This window comes from Mustela lutreola, chromosome 9, assembly GCF_030435805.1.
Source record: "Mustela lutreola isolate mMusLut2 chromosome 9, mMusLut2.pri, whole genome shotgun sequence".
Taxonomy (NCBI): Eukaryota; Metazoa; Chordata; class Mammalia; order Carnivora; family Mustelidae; genus Mustela; species Mustela lutreola.
Window position 1 is genome coordinate 20,804,807 of NC_081298.1, and position 26,718 is coordinate 20,831,524.

At 51.2% G+C, this 26,718-nt stretch overlaps 1 protein-coding gene across 2 annotated transcripts in view; it reads left to right on the top strand.

The window, feature by feature from the left end:
- Positions 1–1,022: 1,022 nt before the first annotated feature.
- The window catches only part of KIAA1755 (KIAA1755 ortholog), a 40,648-nt gene continuing 14,952 nt past the window's right edge, over positions 1,023–26,718 (top strand). The window contains exons 1-7 of one of the 2 annotated variants that reach the window (XM_059133239.1): positions 1,024–1,344; positions 12,398–12,595; positions 16,532–17,855; positions 18,456–18,644; positions 22,308–22,431; positions 24,444–24,537; positions 25,406–25,492. In XM_059133239.1, the coding sequence (XP_058989222.1) occupies positions 1,342–1,344; positions 12,398–12,595; positions 16,532–17,855; positions 18,456–18,644; positions 22,308–22,431; positions 24,444–24,537; positions 25,406–25,492 (2,019 nt within the window). In that variant the 5' untranslated portion in view covers positions 1,024–1,341. Of the gene's footprint in view, positions 1,345–12,397; positions 12,596–16,531; positions 17,856–18,455; positions 18,645–22,307; positions 22,432–24,443; positions 24,538–25,405; positions 25,493–26,718 lie in introns of both variants that reach the window. The other variant, XM_059133240.1, reaches the window with a different exon arrangement.

Genomic DNA, 26,718 nt, shown 5'->3' on the forward strand with positions numbered 1-26,718 from the left:
CTGATTAACCTATGGGGATGGGAGATGGGCTAAAAATAAGGCTTGGGCTTTGACCTTGAACTCTCAGTACTATACTTTTCCTTTTTCAGTTCTTCACTGATTTCAAGTTTCTTTCGGCTTAATGGTAACTCAGGGCCTTTGCACATGCTGTTGCCTGGAACTCTGTTTCTTCCACCATCTTCTCTCCCCCACTCTTCATCTAATTCCTTCCCCTTTTTTAGATCTAGGCTGGCTTCTCTGTCCCTTCCTAGACCACCAGCTCCAAGTTGGTCCCCCTACAGTTCTCAAGGTCCACATTTGTCTCTTGCCTTAGCAGCTAGCACACTCAACCATTATTTGTTTCTGTTTATCTTCCCCACGTGGGGAAGATATCTTGCCTATCTTCCCCACTAGGTTATATATTACCTGAGGGCAGAGGCTCTGACTTCTGTCACAGTTCCTGGCACAATGTTTGTTCAATAAATAGAGTAACCCCAGAGTCACCCAGCCAGAAATCATCTAATTTCTGGTCTCCCGCCAAAGGTGAGGAACGATGGCTTGACCAAGGCCACAAAGCTAGTCATTATCTGCAAGAAACAAGACAAGAACTCGAGAAGTTACCATCACGTTTAAGTCTTGAACTGGGCCATCCTGATGTGGGGGCGGTGTGGGCTCACAGGGGCAGGGCATTGGGACAGATGCCAATTTTTGCCACCACGTCTAAGAAGCAGGTACGATCACCATCAGCCCCATCGGTAGCATCATCCCCATTTTACAGATGAGGAAACTGAGGCTTAAGACACTTTGTGACTTGCCTATTCCCACAACTGACGAGCGGACAAGGTGGAGACTCGAACCCAGGGCTGAAGCCTAAGCGGTGCGCGCCCAGCGGTGGGTGCAGCGCGGGCGCGGAGTCCTGGCACCGCGGTGGAGTCCTGGCACCGCCGTCGGTGCACCGGGGGCGGCTGGGCTGAGAGGAGCGAGCGGAAAGGCGGCGGGCGGCCCAGCCGCTCTCGGCAGCGGCGGCGCAGCCCCAGGAAGGGGGGCGGCTGCTCGTCCTCCCGCGCGGCAGGCGGGGCGCGGGCCGGGCGCCGCCACAAAGGGGCCGCTGTCGCGCCGCCCCGTCCCGCGCGGGGAGCAGAGCTTGACCCGCCCCTGAGGCGGCCGGCGGCTCCCGCTCTACTCGCGCTGCCTCCAGTCTCGTCTCGCCGGCTCCGTCGGGCCCTCTCCCTGTGTCCCGGCCTACCTTCCCCGGCCAGCCGGCTCCACTCGCTCCAGTGCTAGGAGGGGGCCATGCCCCACAGACCGACCTACGGACCGACCGACTGATTCCGCGGCCCCGGAGAGGAGCAGCCCGTCACCATGGTAACGCCTGCCAAGGCCTGGACCACCTCGCTCTGTCCCCTTTTGGTGCGGGTGTCCAGGGCGGACCCCAACCTTTCATGCTATAACCCTCAGTGCCTCGCTAAGGGTCTGTGTTAACTGCTCCCCATCAGGAGCAGGGATGGGAGAATGGGGGTGGAGGTGTGGGGAGCCCCTCTGGTCATGTCCTCTCTCCTCTCTGGGCCCTGTCTCTCCAGGAGCGATGTGGATGGCTAAGATTGGATGACTTGTGAACTTAGATGTCGCCCCATCCCTGGCACAGATCAGAGCTAAAACCCTAGCCCTTGGGCTTTAGATAAAACAAGGGGTGGTGTTGTGCTTTCGACGTGGGGCTGAGGGTCAGGTATGCCCACTGTCCTCACACAGGTGCAAACAGAGATGGGGCTTCAAGCCCCCCTCCTGCCCAGTGCCCAGTGGAGAGGGCGGAGTTGCTTACCAAAACGTGGGGTGGTTTTTTCACTTTAGACTCAGGGCTAAAACGCCAGGTGTGCTCCTAGTCCTGATGTGAGGCAGTCTCATGGGAACAGGGTGGGGAGGTAGGCCTAGCAGAAAGAGAGGAAAGAGAGCAATACTTCGATACTGTGGCTTCTTTGGCTGGCCCCTCCCTAACGTTGAGATGCTCTGGGAGGAGTGTGTGTGTGTGTGTGTGTCCGCGCATGCACGTGTGCCAGTATCTGGGAACAGGGAATGAAAGAAAAGTCTGTTTTCAGGGAATCACAGCCCAGCTCCCAATAGGCCCAGGAGCCCCAGGCGGGTTCACAGGAGCACTGGGGTTTGGAAAAGTCCTGAAGACAGGCCAAGGCTTTAACCCCATGACTGATGGGCCATGCTGAATGTGTGTGGATTTTCACTCAGTGCACAAGAATTCTATTAAGACGGGTACGCACGCACAGAGCATAGCAATGTATGTTCCCATTGCCTCCCACGGCTGAACACACGTGCCCTCTGACACGCACACGGCTGACCCACCGGCTGTCCCCACTGCCAAAATAAGGACGTCCATCTGCATCCATGCCACAGACATATGGCAAAACCAGGCTGCTAGGTTCACACACCAGCAGGACAGGTGTACGACACACCTTGCTGCCCTAGCTGTTTGACAGAGTTCGTCATAAGCTCGTGGTTCTTCACCTTTCCCTATGGGCAAGGCACTGTGCCCAGGGATTTATACTCAGGAGCTCATGTCACAAACATCAGCCCTAAAAATAGACCTGCTGGGATCTTCACCCGGCAGATGGGGACCTGAGGCTCTAGGAACTTCTGTGGCTGCCCAAGGTCACCCAACCAGGAAGTGGAAGATAGGGCAGCCTGAATTCGGAATGTGCGTTCAGCTGTCCAGGCCACCCCAGAACCAAACCTTCATCAAGCAGTGTTTGCTAAACCTTCCCTGGTTTTGGACTGAACTCAGGGATTACTTTTAGAATCCAGAAACTCCTTGCTGAACGCCAGCCCCTCAGGTTACGAGGCAGGCCCTGGGTGGTTCTCTGAAAAAGCTGAGCAACTCTTTCTTAAATATGCACGATGAACAGACTTTTCTCCCACTTTTGTTACCTGTCCACCTCTCTGACCTCACCTCTGTACTTCAGCCACTCTGACCTTGGTTCAGAGTCTTTTATCTTTCATGTTCCTTCCTGCCACAGGACCTTTGCATATGCTGTTCCTGCTGGGGTGGCACCCCTTCACCTGAAGAATTCCTATCCATCCTATCAATGCTCACCCAAGTATCACATCCTCAGGAAAGCCTTTCCCAATTTCCCTGACTCCCACTCTAGTATGTTATGTATCTTTCCTTCACGGCTCTACCACAGTTGTTCTTTGCCTGGGATGATTTGATTAAAGGCTACCTAGTGCCTTGGCACAGCCCAGTGCCAGAGTGTCTTATGACAAAGGTACTTTGGGCTTATTTGGTTTCATATTCCTGAACTTTTTGTTCTATCATAATAATTTGTGCACATTCACTTGCTGGATAAGACATTATGAAGAAAGAACAAAATCAAAATTACTATTTGCTTAATATTTTTCTTTTAATCAGCTTACCTTATACACTTAAAGGTATATTTAAGACATTTTATATCATGACCATGAAAAATCAGTATCCACGATCATAAACACAAAGTAACTGTAAAAATGTCTACAGTGAGGGCAAATTTGTGTTGGTAAATTCTGGCTCAATGAGGTTGGCTCTGGATGACTCCAAGTGGGAGGACTGCTTTCTTTTCATTAGAAGGAGTGATCACTGTGTGTCTGAGAGGTGTTTTAAGATATCCTGACACTGAACTGAGACTTTCTCTTTGGTGTTCTCAGGAGGACTAAACAAGAGTTGGGATAACTTTCTGTGATTTCACATCAAGTTCATGGCCTCCCCAACTCATCTCATGGGTCCCCTGCCAGCCTCTCCCACACTTTGAGAAAAGCTAGTTGAATCTAATTTATTCAACACTGCTAAAGTACCTGCTTCTCCAAGACACCTGCTATGTGCCCGGCCCTGTGTAAGGACCTGAGTGCGAAAAGAGTAAGCTCTGGTTCCTGTCCTGGGGGGCTTCTAGTGCAAAGTTGCTGAGGCTGGGTGACAGGCGATGGGAGTCCCTCTCTTTGCCTGGAAGCATATGTGTCATGAAAAGCAAAGAGATGCGGGTTGAGCAGGGCTCTGAAGGGTGGGAAGGAGCTCACCCAGCCCAGAGAGGGGCACAGTGCGAGCTCAAGCAGTTCTTCTCCAAGTGGGGCACCCGCTATGGGTCCAGGGTGGGGAGACTTTTTTTTTTTTCTTAAATTTATTTATTTAACACAGAGAGAGAGAGAGAGAGATCACAATTAGGCAGAGAGGCAGGCAGAGAGAGAGGAAGAAGCAGGCTCCCCGTGGAGCAGAGAGCCCGATGTGGGTCTCGATCCCAGGACCCTGGGACCATGACCTGAGCTGAAGGCAGAGGCTTTAACCCACTGAGCCACCCAGGCGCCCGTGGGTGGGGAGACTTTAGATGAACTTTTTTTTTTAGATTTTATTTATTTGACAGACAGAAATCACAAGTAGGCAGAGAGGCAGGCAGAGGGAAAGGGGGAGTGGGAGAGGATTCAAACAAAATTGACGCAGGGCTCAATCCCAGGACCCTGAGATCATGACCTGAGCAGAAGGCAGAGGCTTTAACCCACTGAGCCACCCAGGGGCCCCTAGATGAACATTTTTATTTACAGTTGTTCATCTTCGTGAGTGGGCAGAAGTGGTTTAGGCAACACAAACACAGGATGATAAATAAAAATCAATGGATTTAAGTTGGAAATGAATTGACAAGAAGATGAATGTGAAGTAAATACTAATTGATATAAAGCAAAATAAATTAAGATGTATAAACAGCCAGAAAAACTCTGCATATGGCACGTGGGTGATTGGGAAGCCCCGGGCTAGAGCATCAAGTGTGTTGGAAGAAGCAGAAAAGTACGCTGCTGTGGACTGATGGCCACTAGTGGTGGGCTGAGTGGGTAAGGCAGTGGGGAGCCACTCAAGGTTGTTGAGCAGTGAAGGGTCACAATCACATCTGTGTGCTAAAAGGCTATCGTAGGGGCATCTGGGTGGCTCAGTCATTAAGCGTCTGCCTTCAGCTCAGGTTGTGATCCCAGGTCCTGGGATAAAGCCCCACATTGGGCTCCCTGCTCAGCGGGGAGACTGCTTCTCCCTCTCCCACTTGTGTTCTCTCTCTTGCTGTCTTTCTCTCTGTCAAATAAATAAATAAAGTCTTTTTTTTAAAAAGGCCATTGTAATGGCCAAAGGAGACCCCAGCCTGGGGAAGGGGGAGAAGACCTCTACCCAGTTCTACCATTTACTGAGGGTAAAGCCTTGGGTTCAGTGTCTTAACCCATAAAATGGGAATAAAAAATACCAATCCCATAGAATTGTTGGGAAGATGAAATAAAATAATGTTAATAAAATAATGAAAAGTGCTTAGGATAAAGCCTGATACAGAAGCTTGCTCAGTAAGAAGCTCTAGTTATCATTGTTATTATTATCATTATGTATTTTGGGTGGGAATGGTGAGCCCCAGGGCAAGGCAAACAGGATAGGGAGAGAAAAGAACAAACACAAAACTTAGCCCTGGACAGGTGAAGTGACTTGCTCAAGGTTACACCAATGAGCCATGACAGAGCTGGTCTCAAATGTGGGTCTTCTAACACCCACTGGTTTTTCAGTTCACTGCATCTGGGCTGTTTTTCCAGTTTCTAAAAGGTTCTTCTTCTACTTTTATTTCTTTTTTTAAGTAAGGAGTCAATTCTCACTCATGCCTCCACCCACACACAAATAAAAAGGATTTAAAGCAGGAGAAGTTTTAGTTGGACACGAGCAACAACTTCCTGGCAGCCAGGGCCACAGAATACTGCTTTTAGAATCTCCAGCCTGGAGAAGTTCAAGAGGAACGTCCCAGGTAGCTGAACCTGGCGGCCACAAGCTGATATCCACTGGGCTCTATCTGGCTCACAGATGTGTTTGGTGTGGCTAACCTGTAGAACACTGGGAAACTTTACTAAAATGTCAGCAGACCCAGTAATGCTGGGTGAAGGCAACACTGGGTTGGAGAAGATGAGATGGGACATGTGCCACAGTCCCCACTACTCCCTATTGCTTCCCCGACACTGAGGCTGATTATCAGGGGACACTCACCAAGGGGCCAGAGGGGTTATTTTCTCGCACTTGGCTACTTCTGTCTTCCATGTCACCTTTCAGTCCCTTGTGGGCATTTGTGCCTGTGGCTGGTGGTTTGGATTCTTCCTGGGCTGAGTAGAGAGATGGATGAGACCAGATCTTTTTAAACTTTCCCATCAATTGGGGATTAACTGATCCCATTTAGAAACCGTGTCCCAGCTCCAAACCTTCCTGCACCTGATTATACGTTGAATTCTAGAGTGACCCTGTTGGAAGCATCCTTAGAGATAGATAGATAAGCCCAATGCACCCATTTTACAGATGGGGAAATTGAGGCCATGGTCACCCTGTGAGTCAAGGGTGAAATCTCACCTTCCCTAGGCATGCCATGGAGGAGAGCAGGGGATGACAGCAGCCCTGGGGCCCTGTCTACCTCAGTTCTTCGAAGCCCTCGCTCTTCCCAAGCTAGGGAATGATGCTCAGTGATGCTCAGAGCTTTGTCTGGTGGAGCCAATGGACAAACCTGGGCCTTTAAGAAGAGTTCGGCACACCTCAGAAAGTCCAGCTAACAACAACTGGTGAGACCATTTAGAAAGGGAACAGGCCTTAAAACACACACACAATCACAGTTTTATTTTCCCCTCTTGTTTATAAAAGCTACACAGGCTGGTTACAGAATGGTCGGAAAATCCAGCAAACTATGAAGAAAATGAAAAAGGGTGACTTACGAGGCCCCTGCCCCCAACGGCGCTCGGGGGTGACGGCTGTTAACACTTCATTCCAAGGCCTCTTGGCTTACGCACCTTTTTACAGCATGGAGATCACACTGTCTGGGAATTTTTTCTTTTAGAAACTTCCAGTAATCAGAAGAGTCGTTCCTTCCCGGGGTGAGGGAGTTGCCTGGCAGGGAGCCTCTTTCCGGGGTGGTGGAAATCTTGTGTTGTTGATCTGGCCAGTGCTCACGAGGAAAGGCACATAGGTAAAAACGACATCAGACTTGTGTGTTAGTAAAAAAATAATGGAGGCTCAGTGCAAAGTGTTGACACAGAAGTGTAGGAACCTCTTCCTACCCTCCCATGCCCAGAGGGAACCGCTGGGGACAGACACTTTTCTGCCAGCCCCATAACCGATTCCTTGGGTCTATCCAGAAGGCCCCTGAGCGTCCTTCAGGCACCAGCCCCGCAGCAGGGTCTGTGGGCCCCCTTGGGGGCTCCTTCTCTGCTTCTGGGGGGGGGGGGGGAGCTGGAGGGCTGCAGACCGGCTCTGGCTTCTCCCTTTCCAACTTCTCGCTGCTTCCTGGCAAGGAACAGTTAAAGGCCCAGCCTGGCTGCACTCACTGGGGAGGAATGGAAACACATCGATTAAGTTTCACGGAAATCATTTTGAGGGGCCCGTGTCTGGCCAGCAGTATTTGGGTTCCTGAGGGCCCAGGCTGGGCTGCCTGATTGGTTTTGAGTGGAGAGGGGCCAGCTTTCCTTCCTACGGGCTCCACACTGTGTGCTTACGCCCATATTTGGACAGCTTATGAACCCCTGGGGTTCAGGCCCATAGCAGGTAATGCTCTGGCCAAGAGCTTGGAGTCCCATTAACTTGGAACATTCTTGTTTTTTTACTGGCCGCCCCTTAAATCGTTAGAGTGTGCAGCCAGTGAGCCCATTTGTGAAAGCCAAAGGCATCCCATCTGTGAGCTTTAGTCTGCGAGAAGTAAACAGCTTGAAACACTGCAGGACAGGCGGCTGGGAAGGCCACCCTGAAGGCTGGTGGCTGCTGCTGGCCCCATGGTGGGCCAGGCACCAGGGAGCAGGGGAAGAGGGCGGGCCTGACTGGCCAAGACAGGGTTGGATCGTGGCTCTGTCTTCCTCCTCCGTGATCTTGGACAAGATCCGCTTCCTCTTCTTTATCGGCAGAGCAGGACGTTCCTTCTCTGCCCCAGGACCTTTGTGTGGCTAAGCAAGAGAATGTGAGTGAGCGCAAGGCCCCGTGCACAGCAGGTGCCTGGAAGTTGTTGTTATTCTTCGGGTGACAGCAGTGGGTTCAGGAAGGGGTCAGGAGGGGGACATGGCTTCACACAGAGGCTGGGACTCTAGCTTCATCTGACAGGAGGAATAAAGAAAAAAAAAGATTAAAAAAAAAAGGCACCAACACCTTTTTCTTTTCTCAGGACCCCTGCATCCATCATCTCCCTGCATTTGCAGAAGAATCATCTGAGCAAGATAGGCTAGGCTCTAGAATCCCCATTTGAGAGGCACATCAAGGCAGAGATGGTTGATCCAAGGTTGACATGCAGACCACATTTGGGACACAGGCTGTCACAGAGCAGAGCTAAATAACAGGAGTCATGTGCTAGGAGACTCAGGCCCTTTGAGTTTCCCTCTGATATTCTAAGGACCCCCAGAGAAAACCCACCTCTCACGATAAGATATCTTCACTACCTTTCTAATACGTGGCAAGCTTGCTTTGAAAGAACGAAAGAGAAACTCGATGAGCCTTGAGGAAGTGACCAGATGTCCTAGAACCTAATTTAGAAAATGTATTTGTTCTTATTGCTTCCTTTTTCTTTTAAAAAATAGTTTATTTTTATAGAACTAGAACAGTGAAAATGAAATATATTTTATATAATAAGTGTGTATTTATTATATAGTTAAATATTACATTATTTATGGTAATATATACTAATGTAAGGTCTACCCTCTGGCTATAATAATGAATATATATGATAGATATAAATATATATCTATATGAATAAAATAATACAAAACCACCCAACGCATCAACAATTTATTTTTTTTAAGATTCTATTTATTTACTTGACAGAGAGAGATCACAAGTAGGCAGAGAGGCAGGCAGAGAGAGAGGATTAAGCAGGCTCCCTGCCGAGCAGAGAGCCCGACGCGGGACCCGATCCTAGGACCCTGAGACCATGACCTGAGCCGAAGGCAGTGGCCCAACCCACTGAGCCACCCAAGCGCCCTCAACAATTTATTTTTGAAGTTCCATTCCATTTATGCCAGCTGATACCAATTTTCCCCATAAAGCAATGACATAATGATAACTATAGTAATGGCCACAAGCATATAGCAGTGATGGGTCTTGCTGATTGAGCACCTACTAAAAGCTAGTCCTGTGCAGAGACCTTCTGTGTCTTATGTCATTCGGTCTTGCTCAACCATTTAAGGCACATACAATTATGAGCCCCCGCTTTCCCTAGTAAGGAAACTGAGGCAGACAGAACTAAGCTAAGCAACTTGCCAAGTCACCTAAGCAGAAAGTGGTAAGAGCAGGTTTTGAACTTGGGCAGTCTGGCTGCCTTCTCCTAACCCGTATGGGGGCATAACGTCTCTGTTTGAAATACAATTATTTAAGTATTTTTGGTGAGTGACTTGGGGGGAAAAAAAAGCGGTTAGCGCTAATAGTACAAATGGTATTTGGATATGCTAAAATTCATGAAGATGTGAGTGAATGATTAAATTTCCAAAACCAAAATGAAACAAACCTAACCCAGCTCAATGTGCACACAAGGAAAGGCCCAGAGAGGGAAGGCACCTGCCCAAGGTGGCACAGTGGCGTGGAACCTAGGAAAGCGAGTGCCCTAGAAGAGGCTGGGTGGAGTGGTGGCTTCTTAGTGTGTCCACATATTCACAGACGTCAGCCGGAGTCCTCTAACTCAGGGTCCCCATTCCCATTGCTCTCCTCAGGATTGCGTGGGTGAGGGGTAACTCTAGGGGTTTGACCTTGCTTTAGAGGGGAAGAGCATTAGAAGAACTGGTCAAGCCAGATGAGGCTTTTTCTGTTCTGTCAACTTCAAGACGCCCCTCCCCCCACCCCGACCCTGTCTTGTACCTCAAAGGGGAAAATAGCCCTTCTGGCCATGTTCACTTTTGATGTCAAGAACCTGTGATAGGTCACCCCCACTGCATTGATGCTGTGTCAGTGGCAAGACCCTTCTTCTTTCAGAATGGGGGCTGTAGACATATATTCATTCCTCCCACAAATAGTGATGGAGACCCTACCCTGTGCTCAGTGCTGTGTGGGTGCGGGGGCAGAGTGGCAACCCTGACATTGGCCCAATGACCATGGGCTAGCGGCCCCTGTGTTATAGCCTCCTGGCCCTGGCCTCTTGCTGGGATGGAGAAGTGCCATATTCTTCCTCCTCCAATCCCAGATTTTATTTCCCTGTCTGAAGGGACCTCATTTGTAAAAATGATTTTTCTGCCCCAAATAAGCTGTCTTTATGCTGGATTCTAGTTTATTCTCATCTTGCTTTACATCTCTCAGTGACAGATGGCCCCGGAGCTTGTGAGCAGTCTGGGCCAACCAGAATGGCTTCCATCAGGCATTTTAAGAGTTGAAAATCATAACCCATGGGTTCTATTACTATACCAGACTGGAAACCTCTGGTCTTATCCAAATGGTTTTACAGATGGAAAAAACCTGTGGTTCAGAGAGGGACATTTTGTTTGTCCTTCCACGGCATTTACTGAGTACCTATTTTTGCCCAGGCCCTGTGCCAGGAATGGGAGACCCTTGGAAGAGGAGTCATCAATGCCCCCGTCACTGTGACAGTTTCAGGCACTGTTAAAACAAATGGTCCCAGACTTTGTAGCTTAAAGCAGCATACCGTTCTATGGATCCTATAGATCGGAAGTCCAACACGGGTCTCATTGGGCTCAAATCAAGGTGTTGGCAGGCTGTACTCTTTTCAGGAGACTCTAGAGGAGAACCTGCTTGCCTTTTCCAGCAGCTAGGAGCAGCCTGTGTTCCTGGGCTCTTCCTTCATTTTCACAGTTAGCAATATGGCATCTCTCAGATCCTTCTTCCCATGTCACATTTCCCCCCAACTCTCACTTCTTCTGCACCCTCTCGCCCTTTGGAGACCCCATGGGATTGGATGGGACCCACTGGCTAATCCAGGATATACTCTCCCTATCTTAAGGAGGGCTGATTTGTCATGCTTATTCCATCTTTGCCTTATGGGGAAACAGACTGACAGGTAACGGAGCTTAGGACACAGGCATCTTTGGGGCCACTATTCTGCTTACCAGCCCCGTCCTCAGGGAGCCCAGAGTCTTGGAGGGAGATGGCAATCAGCATGGGAACCGCTATGATAGGGCTGCCACAGAAGCCCAGGAAAGGGGACGCCTGGCCCAGGGGGGGGTGGGGAGGGAAGTCTGGGGGAATCCTATGGGAGATATGAGGGGTGACCTGACTCTTGAAGAATGGGAGGGACTCAGCCAGGTGAAGGGGAGTGGAAGTGGAAGGCACGCCAGGAGGAAGGGACAGCGTGTGCAGAGGCTTGGAGATAAGCAAGAGAATGTACGCAGTGCTGTGGCCAAAATGAGAGAGACAGACGGGCTATGAGGCGAGGCCAACGCCAAGATCACAGGGAACCTGAATGCCTGGAGGCTGATGCTTTCCTGAAGGCAGTGCGGACACTTCCAAGGTCAGGTTCGTGTTTGGAAAGACCACTGCGGGTTCCTGGTCCAGAATGGCTGGAAGTGAGGCAGTCTGAAGGTTGGATGGCAATGAGGAAGGGATTCTGTGGAAGAGACAGAGGCCTGGGTCAGGACAGGGACGGGGGAGCAGAGCCGAGTTGGTGGGTGGGCTGCTGGAGGTGAGAAGAGCCTGCAGGTTGTGTGTGGACGGAGGAGGCAAGAGGAAGGGCAGAAGGATGCGCAGATTTCTGGCCTGGGAGTCTGACTGGACTGTGGGGCCGTCACTGACGTAGGGACATGGGGGAGGGGTGGGTTTAGGGACATACTGAGTTGGGTTTGATGCATTGATGATCTGTGCTTGGTGGACACCTAGGGGAAGCACCCAGAAGGCAGCTCATCATGTGAGTCTGAATCTGTGAGCTCTTATGTCAATTATATTAATTTGTATCAATCAGGTATTACTGTGTAACAAACCACCCGAAAAGATGGTGTTGAAAAAAAACTCCAGCAATTACTTATTATCGTTCATGCACCTGCGTTTTGATGCACCTACATGTTGCCTGCAGGTTGGTCTTCACTGATGGCTCAGCTTCAACCTGCAGGTGTGCAGGTCTGCCAGATGGTGGGATTGGAGGTTGCGGTCCTCTCTGTTCCCTCTGGCCCCGACCTAGAATGCCCCCCACCATTCCTCCCCTCCACCTTGGGCCTGTGGATGGCACTGAGCAAGGACCGCAGGAGGGGAGGGAATGAGGATGTCTTGAGGAAGAGTATTCTAGACAGAGGGAGCTGCCAGTGCAAAGGTCCTGAGGAACAGGGAAGAAGGCCAATATGGCTGGAGAGGATGAATGAGGGGTAAGGGTAGCCGAGGAGGTCAGCCTTAGTCATATGGAGCCTGGAGGATCATGGGAAGTGGCCACTGCCCTAATTATTACTGCTATGATTGCTTTTCGTATTCTCCTCCTATCCCCCACAGGACCCCCCATCTCTGGACGCAGCCATCCAGCATGCCCTGGCAGGCCTCTATCCCCCTTTTGAGGCCACGGCGCCCACCATCCTGGGGCAGGTGTTCCGTCTGCTGGATTCTGACTTCCAAGGGGATGGGCTGACCTGCCTTCTGGATTTCCTTATTCCTGCCAAGCGCTTGTGTGAGCAAGTGCGAGAAGCAGCCTGTGTAAGTTTGGGAGGGAGGGTGGGGCCGGGGGACAAGCTCTCCCAGAACCAGAGGCCTGGAGGTGAGCAGGGAAGGAAGTGGGCTGGTGCGTGTCTTGTCCCAGAGCAAGAATTGAGGATGTGGGATGGTTCTCCATCCTCCCCCTGGTTTCCCCCAGTGGAGCAGGAAGCTCGCTTGGTTCTTTGCTCTCTGATTATCTAGGAGTCAGTCACGTTTATCCTTTCAATAGCGGGGAGTAAATCCTGGATAAAAGGTGGGATGACCCTTGGGAGCCTGCCCTGGGGCTGGCATTGTGGGCATCACCAAGCTGCCTTGGCTGAAGTGGGTCAGCTTCAGTAGAAATAGCAGAGAATGTTCCAGATACTTCCTGGAGCCCTAGAGGCTTCAGGACTCACTTTTGTCCCAGGAGACCTCTTTGAACCCAGATCTCAGGGAGGACTCTCTAAGTCAAATTGGAAAGAAAAGTGTTTTAGGTAGGTTTACTTGGCTGCAAATGATAGATCTTTACTCAAGGTGATCTGGCCTCAGCCCCAAGTTGATACACCAATCAAATCCCTTTCTGTCTCTTGTCTCTGCTTCTCCTTGTTTGCCAACATCAATCTTATGGGCTAGATGTCCCCCCCAAGACTGGGATCCACTCCCGTCCTGGAGAGGAGAAACTCTTGGAGAGGAAAAAGAACTCTTCCCCCTCAACTGCAGATAGAAAAGATGCCAGAAAAGATCCTGATTGGCCAGGCTTGGAGCGGACCAGTTGCTGCAGCCAGAGAAATGGGATAGCGGGGCTGGCCGGGCTTGCATCATACGCCTACGCCTCTGGTCAGAGGTGGTGACTGTTTTAAGGGTGGGGACAGGCCTTTGGAGACCAAGCCCTCAGATGCCTGTCGCAGGAACTTGTCTACACCCTTCACGGGGTTGCCAACTGTGCCCCCGCTGTCCCAGCCTCAAGCATCGCTAAGAGGTTTGAAGCTCCCACTGGCTCATGTGCCTCGGAGACCTAATTTAATGCATCAGGAGCAAAAAATAAGAGTGAGGACCATGCGCATCATTTCAGGGGTAGCAAGAAATTGAATATGGCAGCTAAAAGCTCAGGTTTGGGAGCCAGAACTAGAGATGGTAGGAACTAGAAGGAGACTACGATCCTTCGTTTCTCTTGCTTGGTGTGGCTTCTGGAAGGCAGAAACTGGCATACACAGTCATTGTTATTTTAGAAGGAAGATTCTCACCAAGCACCTGCTGCTAGCTCCCATTCACCCACCCTGACACTATTTTGTGCATAACCTGCCCCTCCCAACTCCTTCCCCACGACAAGCTCTATGACTCCCCGCTTCCCTTTTTCGGCCCTTAAATCTGTATTTGCATGGTCTCCTTCCCCATGTCTTCCAGGAACAAGGGTCACAACGTTTTAATTTCCCTATTTTTTAAAAAAGATTTTATTTATTTGACAGATAGAGATCATAAGTAGGCAGAGAGGCAGGCAGGGGCAGGGCGAAGCAGGCTCCCTGCTGAGCAGGGAGTCGGGTGCAGGGCTTGATCCCAGGACTCTGGGATCATGCCCTGAGCAAAGGCAGAGGCTTTAACCCACTGAGCCACCCAGGCACCCCAATTTCCCTATTTTTAATCATAGGAGATTTTAATTATAATTTTAGGTGAATTCATGTCACCTCCGAGCCCGGGGTAGGATTAATAGTATGGCGGCAAGAGTCAGGTGCCCCAGGTTCAAAGTCAGGCTCCATGACAGCGGAGCTGGGCGATCACCCTCTGAGTTTCAGTTTCCTTCATGGGAAAGCAGGAATGTGGATGAGACGGTACCCACGTCCCAGAGAGGACACACACAGCCTGGCACAGAGCCTGGTATTCAGCAGGTACTTGGTAGCCATTGGCTGTTACTTTCCCATTTTTTCTTTCTCCCCTGAAAATAGGAATGTTCCAGCCCCAAAGTTGGCCTTGATAAAGACCAGCACCTGGAGGCAGCCAGCACCCTTAGATGAAGTCCAGTGGGGACTTCAGTGGGGACACAGATGCCTCCAAATATGAAAGCCGAGGCACGAGTCCTGTTTATGCTGCTCTCAGCTGTGTGGCCATGAGCTAGTTCTTTCACCCCCTTGAGCCTCAGTTGTCCTCATCTGTAAAGTGGAGATAAAGGTGCCTGAACTCCCTGCCCCACCGAGTGACTGTGAGATTCAAATACATTGATCATAACCATTGTCTTTGTGGTGTGTTGCTGTTTGCACAATACTGCTGGGCAGTTTGGCCTCGTTTAATGGGAAGGCGAAGGAAAGCAGGTTGTAAACAGCAGAACACTCTGTGAAAGTAGCGGAGGATCTCGCGGACTGGAGGGGTTTGTGGATAGGAAGGTTTCCTGCGGCAGCCAAATCTACAGCGTCCCTGACGGGGACTGGTTTACCCATCTGGGGTACAAGGGCAGTCAATTCTTGCCCCAGTTAATCAACCTGGGAAGCACCTGCTTCATTAAGATGAACCTCAGTGTCATTCTCTGGAACTCCCCCCCCCCATACACATCCAAATTATAGAAGATTATCTAGGTTTTACTCAAGCCACAGGGCTTTTTTCCAAAAGCCAGGTAGAGAGAGAGAGAGAGATACCTGTCTGTTCCGTGGCGGGTGGGGGTGTTGCTTCTGTTGTTGCCACATTGTGTAGCTGTGGGAGCGGGTCCTGCACAGTCCGGTGGAGGGGCTCCATCAAGAGAGATCAGGTCTGGGGCGCCTGGGTGGCTCAGTGGGTTAAGCCTCTGCCTTTGGCTCAGGTCATGATCTCAGGGTCCTGGGATTGAGCCCCGAATTAGGCTGTCTGCTCAGGGGGGAGGCTGCTTCCCTCTCTCTGTCTGCCTCTCTGCCTACTTGTGATCTCTCTCTCTCTCTGTCAAATAAATAAATAAAAAATCTTCAAGAGAGGTCAGGTCCAACTGGTTCCGGGATGCCTTGCTGTGTCCCACCTATACAGAGAATTGCTGGTGCCTCCTGTTTTTTTAAAAAAAAAAAAAAAAAAAAAAAAAAAATTAAAGTTTTTCCTCACCTGCCATGTCATTACTCAGTGAAGATAAATAAATAAATAAATAAATCACAAACCAGTAAATAATAAACATTCAAGTCCAGAATAGTGGAATGATTTTGTTTGCTTGCTTGTTTGTTTGTTTCAAGGTCATCCAACAAGGTAGTGGTGGGGTCATGTCTCCTGGCTTTTCACCCAGGATTGTTTCGACTTCACTCTGTAATCTCTCTGCCTTAAAAATTAGAGAATGGCGTAAGTGCCGTAACTGACTCATTTTCTAATGGAAAATCCCCACAATTTTTCAAAGGGCAAATGTCGAAGGGAGAGGAAATTAACATTTATTGAACGCCCACTTAGTGTACGCCAGGCGTTGTGCTGTGGGGGTTTTATTTACAAGTATATAAGATCTCACTTAATCCTCATACCAACCCAGCCGTATGATACATATGGTCATTCCTGGAATGACAGATAGGAAAATTGAGGCTTGAAGTGGTTATATAATCTGCACAAATTAGCGATTCATGCTTTGGAACCTGTGTCTCTCTGGCTCTTGAATGAAGGGCCCAGACTTGATTTGGATTGAGAGAAATCTGGGGTGGATGGGGAGAAGGGACCGTGACCCAAGGAGAACGATCCTCATGGGAAAGGCACCTGCAAAGTAGCACCTGCCACTCAGAGCTTTTCTCCCTTGGGCCAGAAGGCTAGCGAGCATTTTTAAGGTCAGGGTCAGGACTAGGATGGGGCAAGAGAGGCATTTGCTCTAGGGGTTGTGTGACTTGCGAGACTCTGAGATGGGGCCCTAAGAGTTGTGTTGTAGGCACCTCTCTTGCCTCCCTGATCCCATCCCTGACCTGCCCCAGATTCCATCAGCCCCATGGGCAGGTCCTTCCGGGGTAGGATTCTCTGACATCACCCTTCTGTCCGCAGGCCCCGTACTCACATTGCCTCTTCCTGCATGAGGGCTGGCCTCTGTGCCTGGGGGGTGAGGTCGTGGTACACCTGGCCCCCCTCAACCCTCTCTTGCTACGCCAAGGGGACTTCTACCTCCAAGTCGAGCCCCAGGAGGAGCAGTCCGTCTGCATCATGATCAAATGCCTCTCCTTGGACCTCCGCACGGTGGACACAAAGCCTGTTCCCGTGTCGTCCTACCCTATACTTTTCACCCAGACGGGGCTGGAGACTATCAACAGTGACTTTGAGGGAAGCCCCCTTCACAACTGCCTGGTCGCTTCAGAAGATGGGATTGTCTCTGTGCCCTGGACCAAGATAACCAGCCCGGAGTTTGTGGATGACAGACCCCAAGCAGTGAATGTCCTTTCCCTGGCCTGGGGGCCCCTTCAGTTAGAGGCCCTCGATTTGAGCTGCCCTCCGGAGCTGCCCCAGCCCAAGTCCCCAGGCTGCCAGGAGCTGCATGCCCAGAGCTTGGCCAAGGGCAAGGGCAGGACTTACGGAAACAAGTACCCAGGACTCATCAAAGTAGAGCCAGCCAGGCCTGGGGAGGTGGCCTTCAGGATGGACCATGTGGCCAGCCAGGACTTGGAGGGAGATTATGTGGTCCTTCTGGAGAGCAGAGGAGGGTCTCCTAGTAGGGAAGTGGAGACATCCCATGGGTGTCCTTTGGGGGCATCGGAGGAATTATCCAGAACTAAGCAAATCCCTTTTGCTCAAAGAACGCCACCTCTCTCAGGCACCAGCGGGGGACCTTCCTTGAAAAAATGGGCTTGTGAGAAGGCAGCAAGCTCAGAAGAGGAGCCCTGCATTTTGGACTTGAGGAGAAAGATCAACCATAAGGTTGACTCACACACCCATGACTCAGAACAGCAGCCCCGGGAACCCTACCTCAATGTCCTTGAGAAGCCATTACCCTGGGCCTCTGGCCTCGAGGCAGGTGGTTCAGAAGACCTGGCTTCCTCCACAAAGGTGCAGGGACATCTGGCAAACCCAGAAAATATGGTCCAGCCCAGGCCTGACCCAAAACAAGAGTCCTCCCTGCATCTGTGCCCAGCTTCCTCTCCTGCTACTCCAGTGGAAGAGAGGGCCAAACTGAGACTTTCCAAACCTGGACCTGGCCCCAGTCAGAACACCTCCTCCTCCAGGTCCCCCACTCCTGGGCTTAGATTCTCCTTCTTGAAAGGGCAAAGGCAAGCCCCGGGGCCACCAGAGAAAGCCTCACTCCAGCACGACGGGCCCTGGAAAGTCTTGTGTTCGCTCTACTCTCCCAAACCCAACCGAGCCAAGGGCTTGGGGAAAGGTAAGGTGCCCACTCGCTCGGCTGGACAGGGGACTATTCTCTGGACATGACCAGGTGACAAGGAGGCTCAGGATGCCAGGGACAGAGACCCCTCCCCCCCACCCCCGAAATGGTTCAGCCTCAGGGTTTTAGTGCACGGGGAGCATGTCAAGAGGCTTGATGTCTCAGGGGACTGGAATGACTATTCTGAGCCATCCTGAGTCCACAGTCAGTTCGGCCCCACAGCGGCTGGCTGACCTTGGTCAAGGACTCCTTCTTGGTGCAGTGTGGGTGTCCCCTGCCTCACACAGTTGTTCTGAGGTTCAAAGACACACTAAAAGTAAGCAGCTTAGGGATGCCTGGCTGGCTCAATTGGAAGAGCGCATGACTCTTGATCTCAGGGTTGTGAGTTTGAGCCCCACGTTGGGTGTGCAGATTACCAAATAAATAAATAAACTTTAAAAAAAAAAAAAAAAAGAGCCTAGCATAACACCTGCCACATTAGGTAGGAGACCAGTAGCCATAAGCTCTTATTATCAGTCAGAAAATGCCAGAGAAGACATTTCCTCCAGGGAAACCCAGATTCTTCTTAATATCCTTTTCTTTGTTGGTCTTCCCCAGCTGGGACAACTCAGACCAAAGCATCTGGCCCAGCTGCTGACTCAGGCCCACTCACCAGGGAAAAGGCTGGCTTTCCAGAAGGCCCTCCTAGAAGAGTCCCCGCTGTGGATGAGGAGACCCCAGGGCCTGAACCGAGGATGGGGGCTCTGAGTGTGGAGCTGTTCCAGTCAAGAATAGCATGTCTGCCAGGTCCTCGGGGATCATAGGGCAGCTGGAGGTGGAGAGGAGGGTGGTGGGGTGGGGTGAGGGTGTGTTGGGGTGGGGAGTCTCTGAGCATCCTGGTGTTGGTGGGTGTGGAGGAGACAGGGAAGGTCCTGGAGGCTTGTGTTCTGGACCAAGTGCCCCTGGGACTCAGGCTCTTCATATTTCCAGTGAAGGAACTGGATTATATGAAAGCAATTTCTAGATATCCATCCGTCCATCCATCCATCCATCCATCCATCCATCCATTAAACCATCCATCCATCCTACTTTTTAGTGAGGCAGCCAGCATGGGTGTCTTAGGTCTGTTCCCTAGAAACAGGGCCTAAGACAGAGATCCTTGTAGAAGTGATTTGTTGAAGGTAGTTCTCAGGAGAAGGGGAGTGAGGAGAGCAGGACAGGGCAGGGGAGAAGCTGAGTGACAATGGGGCGTGACCCTGTGAAGGTCTGGGACATGAATATTACCGCAGAGCTGGTTCCATTTTAAGGTGTAGGGGGCTGGTCTGTTGTGCACTTGGGTCTGTTGGTCATCAACCCAGGCAGGGCCTGAGATGCAGGGTGAGCATCCAGTTCAGTTGAGGGCAATTCTCTAGAGAACGGGACATCTGTGAGCCAATACAGCCAGCAGTCAACAGCCGCTGGGGGATGGGTATCAAGCCTGACAAAGGGATCCGAGTGGGGTTTTACCAGCATCCAGTAGAGAGGATGTTATCCCTTCTGTTGAATATTTATTCATCTTTGCAACAAACATTTCTTTAATACCTGCTGTGTACAGCCAGGCCCTGGGCTTAGCACTGAGGATTCAGGGCGGAACAAGACTGATGTGTGCTCTGCTCTCAAAAAGTCTATATTCTCAGGGTGGAGAAAATTCAACAGGTTATTACAATCCAATGTAAACAAATTGCACTGTGGAGGAGTACAGGGTGCTGTGGGAGGACCGATGAGTGCCCTGGCTCAGGCTTAGGCGCGAGGAGAGATCAGGGAGGAAGGAGGAAGCAACAGAAAGCTCAGTCCTAGAGCATGACTAGGTTTTATCCGGGTGAAGGGGATGGGAACAGTGTTCCGGACAGAGGGAACAGAATGTGCAAATGTCCAGAAGCAAGAAAGACCCCAAGGCTTTTTGTGACCTACTGTCTTGAAAATCCATTTTACTTCATAACTAGGTTTTATCCGGGTGAAGGGGTGGGAACAGTGTTCCGGACAGAGGGAACAGAATGTGCAAATGTCCAGAAGCAAGAAAGACCCCAGGGCTTTTTGTGACCTACTGTCTTGAAAATCCATTTTACTTCATAGACCTATACCATGTTGTGCTGAGGGCTGGGACACAATGAGTGGAGCCCTCAGTTTTGCAGGATTGAATAAAGGCCTACATTTGCTGTAGGAGGCTGCAATGGGAGAAGGGCTTCTACAGAGGGCAGAGAGGAGGTCTTCCTGGAGGAGGTGGCATCTGAACTGGGCTTGGAAAGATAAGGAGGGTTTCACCAGACAGAAGTGGGAGGGGAGAGAATCCCTGGCAGAAGAAACAGCGTGGACAGGGATGGGAGGTGGGAAGAAGGAAAGAAGAGGAAAGAATCCGCCTAGGTTAGGCAATGACAGATGGCCCTTTCTGGCTGGGCCATAGGTGGCAAGGGGTGACACAGTCTAGTAGTTGTAGATGATGATCTGATCTTCACGTGGTCTTCTCTCTGTGTGTCTGTGTCCACATTTCCTCTTTTCATAGGGACACAAGTCATATTGTATTAGGGCCCACCCCCAATGACCTCATGTTAACTGAATCCTGTCTTTAAAGACCCTGTCTCTAAATACAGTTACATTCTGAGTTCCCGGGGATTAGGACTTCAACATATGGAAGTGGGAGGGTGTAGGAAGAACACAATACAGCTGATAACACAAAATGAATGAAATGAGCCTGGAAGAGTGTACAACCTCTGGGGAGACTTAAGGGGCAAGTGGAGAAACTTGCACTTTTTCCTAGAGGCCATGGGGAGCCACGAGCTGTTTAGAGTAGGGGAGCAGCACCCCACAGAGCCTCTACTGAGCTCCAGTCATGGATCTATAGAGACAGGAGCTCATCTCTCCTGGTGGTCAAGGGCCAGATCAAGCATGACTCAAGCAGGTGAGGGACCTGGCTCTGTGCGAGACTGGGAAGCCACTTTCCCTCGCCGGGCTCCAGTTTCCTTATCAAGAAAATGGGCCTGGGGACGATGATGCAGCATTGCCTGACCTGACGGCCCCAGTGGCTGCAAGAGGATTTCAGAGGAACATGGGCAGACATCTCTGACTTTGTAGGTTATATCATTTTCTCATATTTAATCATTTCACATTTTTTTACTTTCTCTTATAAAAAATACTAACATACAAAAAAAAAAGCAGAGACTGTATTGTAAGGAACACCTACTTACCCATTATTCAGATTTAATAAGTCTTAACATTTTGGCGTAAGTGAAAGATCTTCATATCTTGTCCCTGAATACTTCAGCATGCCTCTCTCAGCTCTGAAGATATTTTCCCTAAGAACTGCAATACCATTAGCCCATCTAACAAAACTAAATATAATTTCTAATACTACTCAACACACCCAGTTCATATTCAAATTTCCCATATTGTCCCCAGTGAAATGCTTTTCCTTTTGAAATTTATAAATGAGTATCACAGGGAAAAGAAAAATCCAACCCATGATCTCAAGAGGATCTAAAGTTAGACACACACGGTCGGACATCTTTTACGATTATGTCAAATTTGCAAATGTGCATGAAGGAAAGACTGTTCTAGAAGGTCTGCTCCCCTGTGTGAGACAGCACTTATGAAGGCTGTTAAGCTTGTCTCTAAGACTTCCTGAGCCATAAAGGGTCTTGCACGCTTACATACTGTAGAAGGTCGTGCCCATGTGGAGCGGACGGTGGCTGTTACAAGTTGGTTCTGCGTGAGGTGACTCTGGAGGGCAGGGCTCCAGGCCCAGGGTGTGAGGCAGGCCCAGTTTCCAGAGGCCTGAGCCTCTTTCCCTCCTCTGTGCTCTCCCCTCACCATCGTGCAGCTAGGCTGCGCTGACTCCCTGGGCCTCGGACTCTCAGCCCCTGTGGGGACAGTGGGCCAGGCAGCCCTGATTCCTGGAACGGGAAACAGTCTACAGAACCCATGGGTAAAAGTCTGCAAGAATGAAGCATGAGCTGGCAGCCCTGGGCCGGGGGCAGAGATGAGGACAGAGGCGATGTTCCGTGTAACAATGGTTGTCACTGAGCCCGTGGCTCCGTGTGTTTCTCAGGACCATCTCATTTAGCCCTCGAAATGACCTAGTAAGCTCCACATTTTATGCTCCCCATTTAACAGATGAGGAAACAGGCTCAGAGGCCCAGCGACTAGCCCAAGGACACACAGTGAGTCAGTGCCAGGCTGATACTTGAACCCATCCACGTGCCTCCAAAGTCGAGTCCCTGAGCTGTACGTCCCAGAGTGCCCTGTGCAGAAGGGAGTCCAGAACGAGGGAGTCCAGAATGGAGGGCGGAGTCAAAGACAGCTTTCTGAGGAAGTGGCTATTGAGCTGGGTCTTGAAGGCCGACTCAGAGTTCAGAGTGGCCGAGGGAGGAGAGAAAGGACATCCGAGGTGGAGAGACCTGGGGTTCTCACTGCTCACCTGTGTCCTCCCTTCTCCAGGTGGTCGGGACAGGGCAGGGAGGCCCCTGCTTCTGGTGTCAACCACTGAGGGGGCCTGGGAGGCACCGTGGTGCACAAGCTCAGAAGTCACCAAGCTGCTTTCCTACCTGTGCACTGTCCCCAGGTAAGGGGCTGGGCCAGCTGGCCACTCTGTCCCCTTTTGACTTCTTGGCCCAGAGTCCCTGGCTGGGCACTGAATGGGCAGACACCGTGCCCTTCCACCCAGCCGTCTGTTCCCAGAGCCAGTCCCAAGCCAGATGCTGGGGGGAGGGGGGGAGCAGGACAGACTTAGTCCCTGCCATCAGGGGGTTCCCAGATTGCGGGAGATGGATGGCGTGCGAGGAGCAGAGCATGGATGAGCAACTCTTAGGAGCATCAGTGTGGTGAAGAGAACGGGGGTGATGTAGATTGATGACGATTAGTGGGTGATCCAGGCTGATTTGACCTGCGTGACTTCAGGTTGGACTGGCTGGGGAAAGCCTCCATCCTTTCCTCAGCCTTCCAGCCCCCAGCCAGGAGGGTCTCAGAGGTGGTGTTTGTTCAGGACTGTGCTAGAGACCCCAACCCAACCTAGAGGCTGTGTGGCTAGGGGTAGGGGATGGAAGGACTGGTGGAACCCTTTGGAACCTTCTCCATACGCTCTACCCCGTGGGAGCTATCATGGCCACTTACTGGCCATTAAGATTTTTCTTTGTGTTCTCCAAGGTGGTGTGACTGTTCTGGCCTGAGGGGGAGATGGGACACACTTTTTTCATGCTGAGAAGTGGTCAGTGTGTTAGACAGGGTCCTGGAATCCCACCAATTTGCTGTGTGACCTTGGGGCAGTAACCTCCCCTCTCTGAGTGTCACTTAAAAAAAAGGGACAGCCAAGTGGACTCTGGGGACCAATGTAAACTGTGGAGTCCTGGCCCCAGCTTCACGCTAGGCCACGCTAGAGACTCAGACGCTTCTTGCATCGGGGCCTGCCCCCCAGGTTGGTGGCCAGGCCTGTGTGGAAGCAAACGGCTCTCCCAGCATGAACAGCGGGAGGCAGGCGAGGTGCGGGACCTCTTCTCACCGTCTGCCATGTTGCCACTCTGTGCCTCAGTTTCCCCTTCTAGGGTCATGACAAAATCAGACATTTATGTTCCTCTTACCCTGCACAGTCACTGAGTGCCTCACTCCAATGAATTCATCAGTCCTCACCACAGCCGGCCCCAAGGGGTCAGCACTATGATCCCCATTACAGATGGGAAAATGGACTCTCAGCAAGATGGAACATCTTGTCCAGGTTCCAGACACTGTACCACAAGTCCACCACCACACTGGCCGCCTCCATTTTTTCTGTGAACTGGCTGGACTTCAGGCTTGGAGTTCAAAATAACCCCCCACAGGGGGTTATTTTTCCAACCTGCCTGATCATGAGGACGGCCAAGGGCACTTGGAACCGCACAGCCTCCCTGCCTCACCCTGGATCTGCTGGGGGGATGGGGCAGGGGCGGGGGTGACGAACCGATTATTTTAACAAGTTTTGACAACTGGGCCAGTTTGGGAAATCCTAAGGTCATCACCGAAACGTACACCGGGAACCACTGAGGGTATTCGGGCTGCGAGCAACAAATCCCAGTTCCAAATGTCTTCACTGATAAGGAAATGTAACTTTCTTGGTCTCCGTTTTCTAGCTCTTAGGAGGAAACTGGTAAAGGAGCCTTTCTTTCCCAGAAGTGCCCCCATGGTTGCTGGCCTCCACCAATCAGAAACCAGCCCCTGGGGGACCTGTTATACAGAGGGCATAGGATTCCCGAACCAAACGTGGGATTCCTGAAGAAAGCGAGAGCTCTGCCCACGGGGAAAGGATGGGTTCAATGCTGGACGACTCGTCCACTGCAGTGGGGACAGTGGCTTATAGGGTGTGAGAGAGAGCTGGGTGAGGTACTGTGGGAACACCGAAGAGGAAGCAATGGACTCCACCTGGAGAGAGATCATGGAGGGCTTCCTGGAGTGGGGTGGGCGTTGGCAGTTAGTTGGTCTTGTAGGAGGAAGAGTTCACCAATAAATCAAGGCTCCTGGCAGCCAGTCTCCCCGCCCCCATAGGTCCTTCCCCCTAGAAAGCCTGGTTCATCCAGCAAGATTGCCAACTCTCTTTACCACCCACAGGCCTGAAGATAAAACCAAGGGGCTGGCTGTTGTGATTGATGCCAGGAAACAGCCCCCGCATCCTGGTCTGGTCAGTGCCCTGCAGGCCACCCAGGTGAGTGGGCAGTGGACAGCCTCAGCCTAGCAAGTGTTAGGAGCTCCAGCGGACTTGTGGTGCTCATGGAGCCCAGGAGGCTGAGAACTGGAACCAGGAACGCCAGGCAGACACTCTTAATTACAGTATAGAAATCCCAGCCCAAAGAGGCCTGAAGAGAGAGGGAGTTCATTGGTTCATTTGACTTGACAATCCGGAAATTAGATCCAACTTCCAAGTATGGCTTGATTCAGGGGCTCAAATATTGTCTCCAAGACCCGGTTCCTGTCTCTGCACTTCTGGCCAGTTTCTCCTGGGAGGGCGCTGTTCTCAGCCAGGCTCCCTGCCTTGGTGGCTCTCTGGTTCCCAACAGCTTTCACTTCCCATAGTCTTTCATTTAAATCCGGTAGGACAGAGTGAGAGATTCTCTTTCCAGGGGTCCCAGCAAGTTTCCTTCTGTCTCCTTAGCTCAGGCGGCCATCCCCCAACCAATCTCCATGGCCAGGGGAATGCGGGACACTGATCGGCTTAGACTTGGGTCCCCTGAACCTCATGAGCGTAGAATGCCGGAGGAAGAGGTTCCTAAGTTAATGGGTTAGGCAACAGAGGAAATGGAAGGTTGGCGTGTGCTTACCTGATGATCTGATCTCTTCTTCCTTCTCCTCCTCACTTTATAATGGGGAAACTGAGGCCCAGTGGGGATGGATCATCTAGGACGTTTGTAACACAGCCTGGACCTGCTGTTCTGTTGACTCCCAATGACTCACCCTCCAAACATCCCACCTACACATCCCCCCACCAAACCCCACCCACCCTGTTTGCCTGAATCTTAGCAGGGGGCTCAGTGAAGGTCTAGGCAGAGCCCCCCTGAAGTGATTCTCTCTGACAGGCTCTGGCCCCAGCCTCCATGGGTGCTGTGCTCTACCTGGGGGACGAGGAGGCTGCTCTCCAGCCAGGGATGCTGCCTGACATCCAGGTGAGTGGGGGAGCTGAACTGAGCTGGGGTGCAGAATTCAGCAGCTAGGGAAGGTTAACAAGTTCAAGGTCAGCCTAGTGGAGGTCAGCAAGTACAAGGCCAGGTGCTACAACTTTGAGCCCCAGCCTCTCCGGCAGGTGCTTCCAAACCATACAGTTCTCCCTCTCTGGCAATGCCAGCAGCTCCTGGCTCATGACGGACCTGCAGTGGCATGAAGACTATTTAAAAAGCTTCATCTCCTCGACCCCTCCTTCCCTTTTTTCCGATGGGGAAACTGAGGCCCAAGGCCACTCAGCAAGCTAGAGGCATATTGCGGCCCCGATCTTCCTGCCTTCCCCCTCCCTTGGGTTTCTCGGCATCTCGGGTTCGGATCATTTAGGGCTTTGCAGGAAAGAGGCCTGCCATTTTCTTTAATTGGTGCATGTATTACAATCATGGTGTGGGCACCCTGCCCTCTGCCTTGTTTCTGGAAATGGTTTTAAAAGCCGCCTTTCTCTTTCTCCTCATGGGTAAAGAGACACACTGTGGGCCAGGATGTGCATTTCATGCTTTTATGGACCAGCGAATCCCTTGAGGGACCTTGTCAAAGTGCAGGTTCCAATGAAGGAGTTCTGGATGGGGCGTGGGATTCCGCATCTCTAGGAGCCCCTAGGTGGTGCTGAGGCTGCTGGTCCGTGGACCACACTTTGAGTGCCAAGGAGAACAGACGGGTCCAAAAAAAACTGAGTCCACCCGATCCCAAGCTTAGGTATCTGGAGCTGGGCCTGGCATAAACATTCATCTTTAGCGCCCAGGAGAAGCAGCCACTTCGTCCCTCCTCCATGTCTTAGAGGACATTTCAGATTTGGTGAACTTTTTCATCAGCCCCAAGAAGGAGACAGCACCTTGGTGGGTTGTCAGAGGACAGTACAAGGATTCCAAAGAAGTTACAAGAAAAGAGTCAGCATCAATCAATTTGTGTGATGGCCTGGAGAGCTGTGCTGGGAAAGAGCCTGGCTTAGAGGGAGGCAGTGCTGTGATTGATTAGTGATGTCTGCCTGGGCACAGGCTAAGAGGTGGGGTATGTTAAGTGCTTTGATGTGCCATTTCTTGGCCAGGATCGCATTCTTAATGTTGATTTCTCAGACTTCCCAGAGAAGATCCTTGGTCCAGAAAGCAACTCTTAAAGCCAGGGCCAGCCTTCCCTGTGACGGGTAGAGCAGTGGTGGGACGGGGATCTGGCAGGC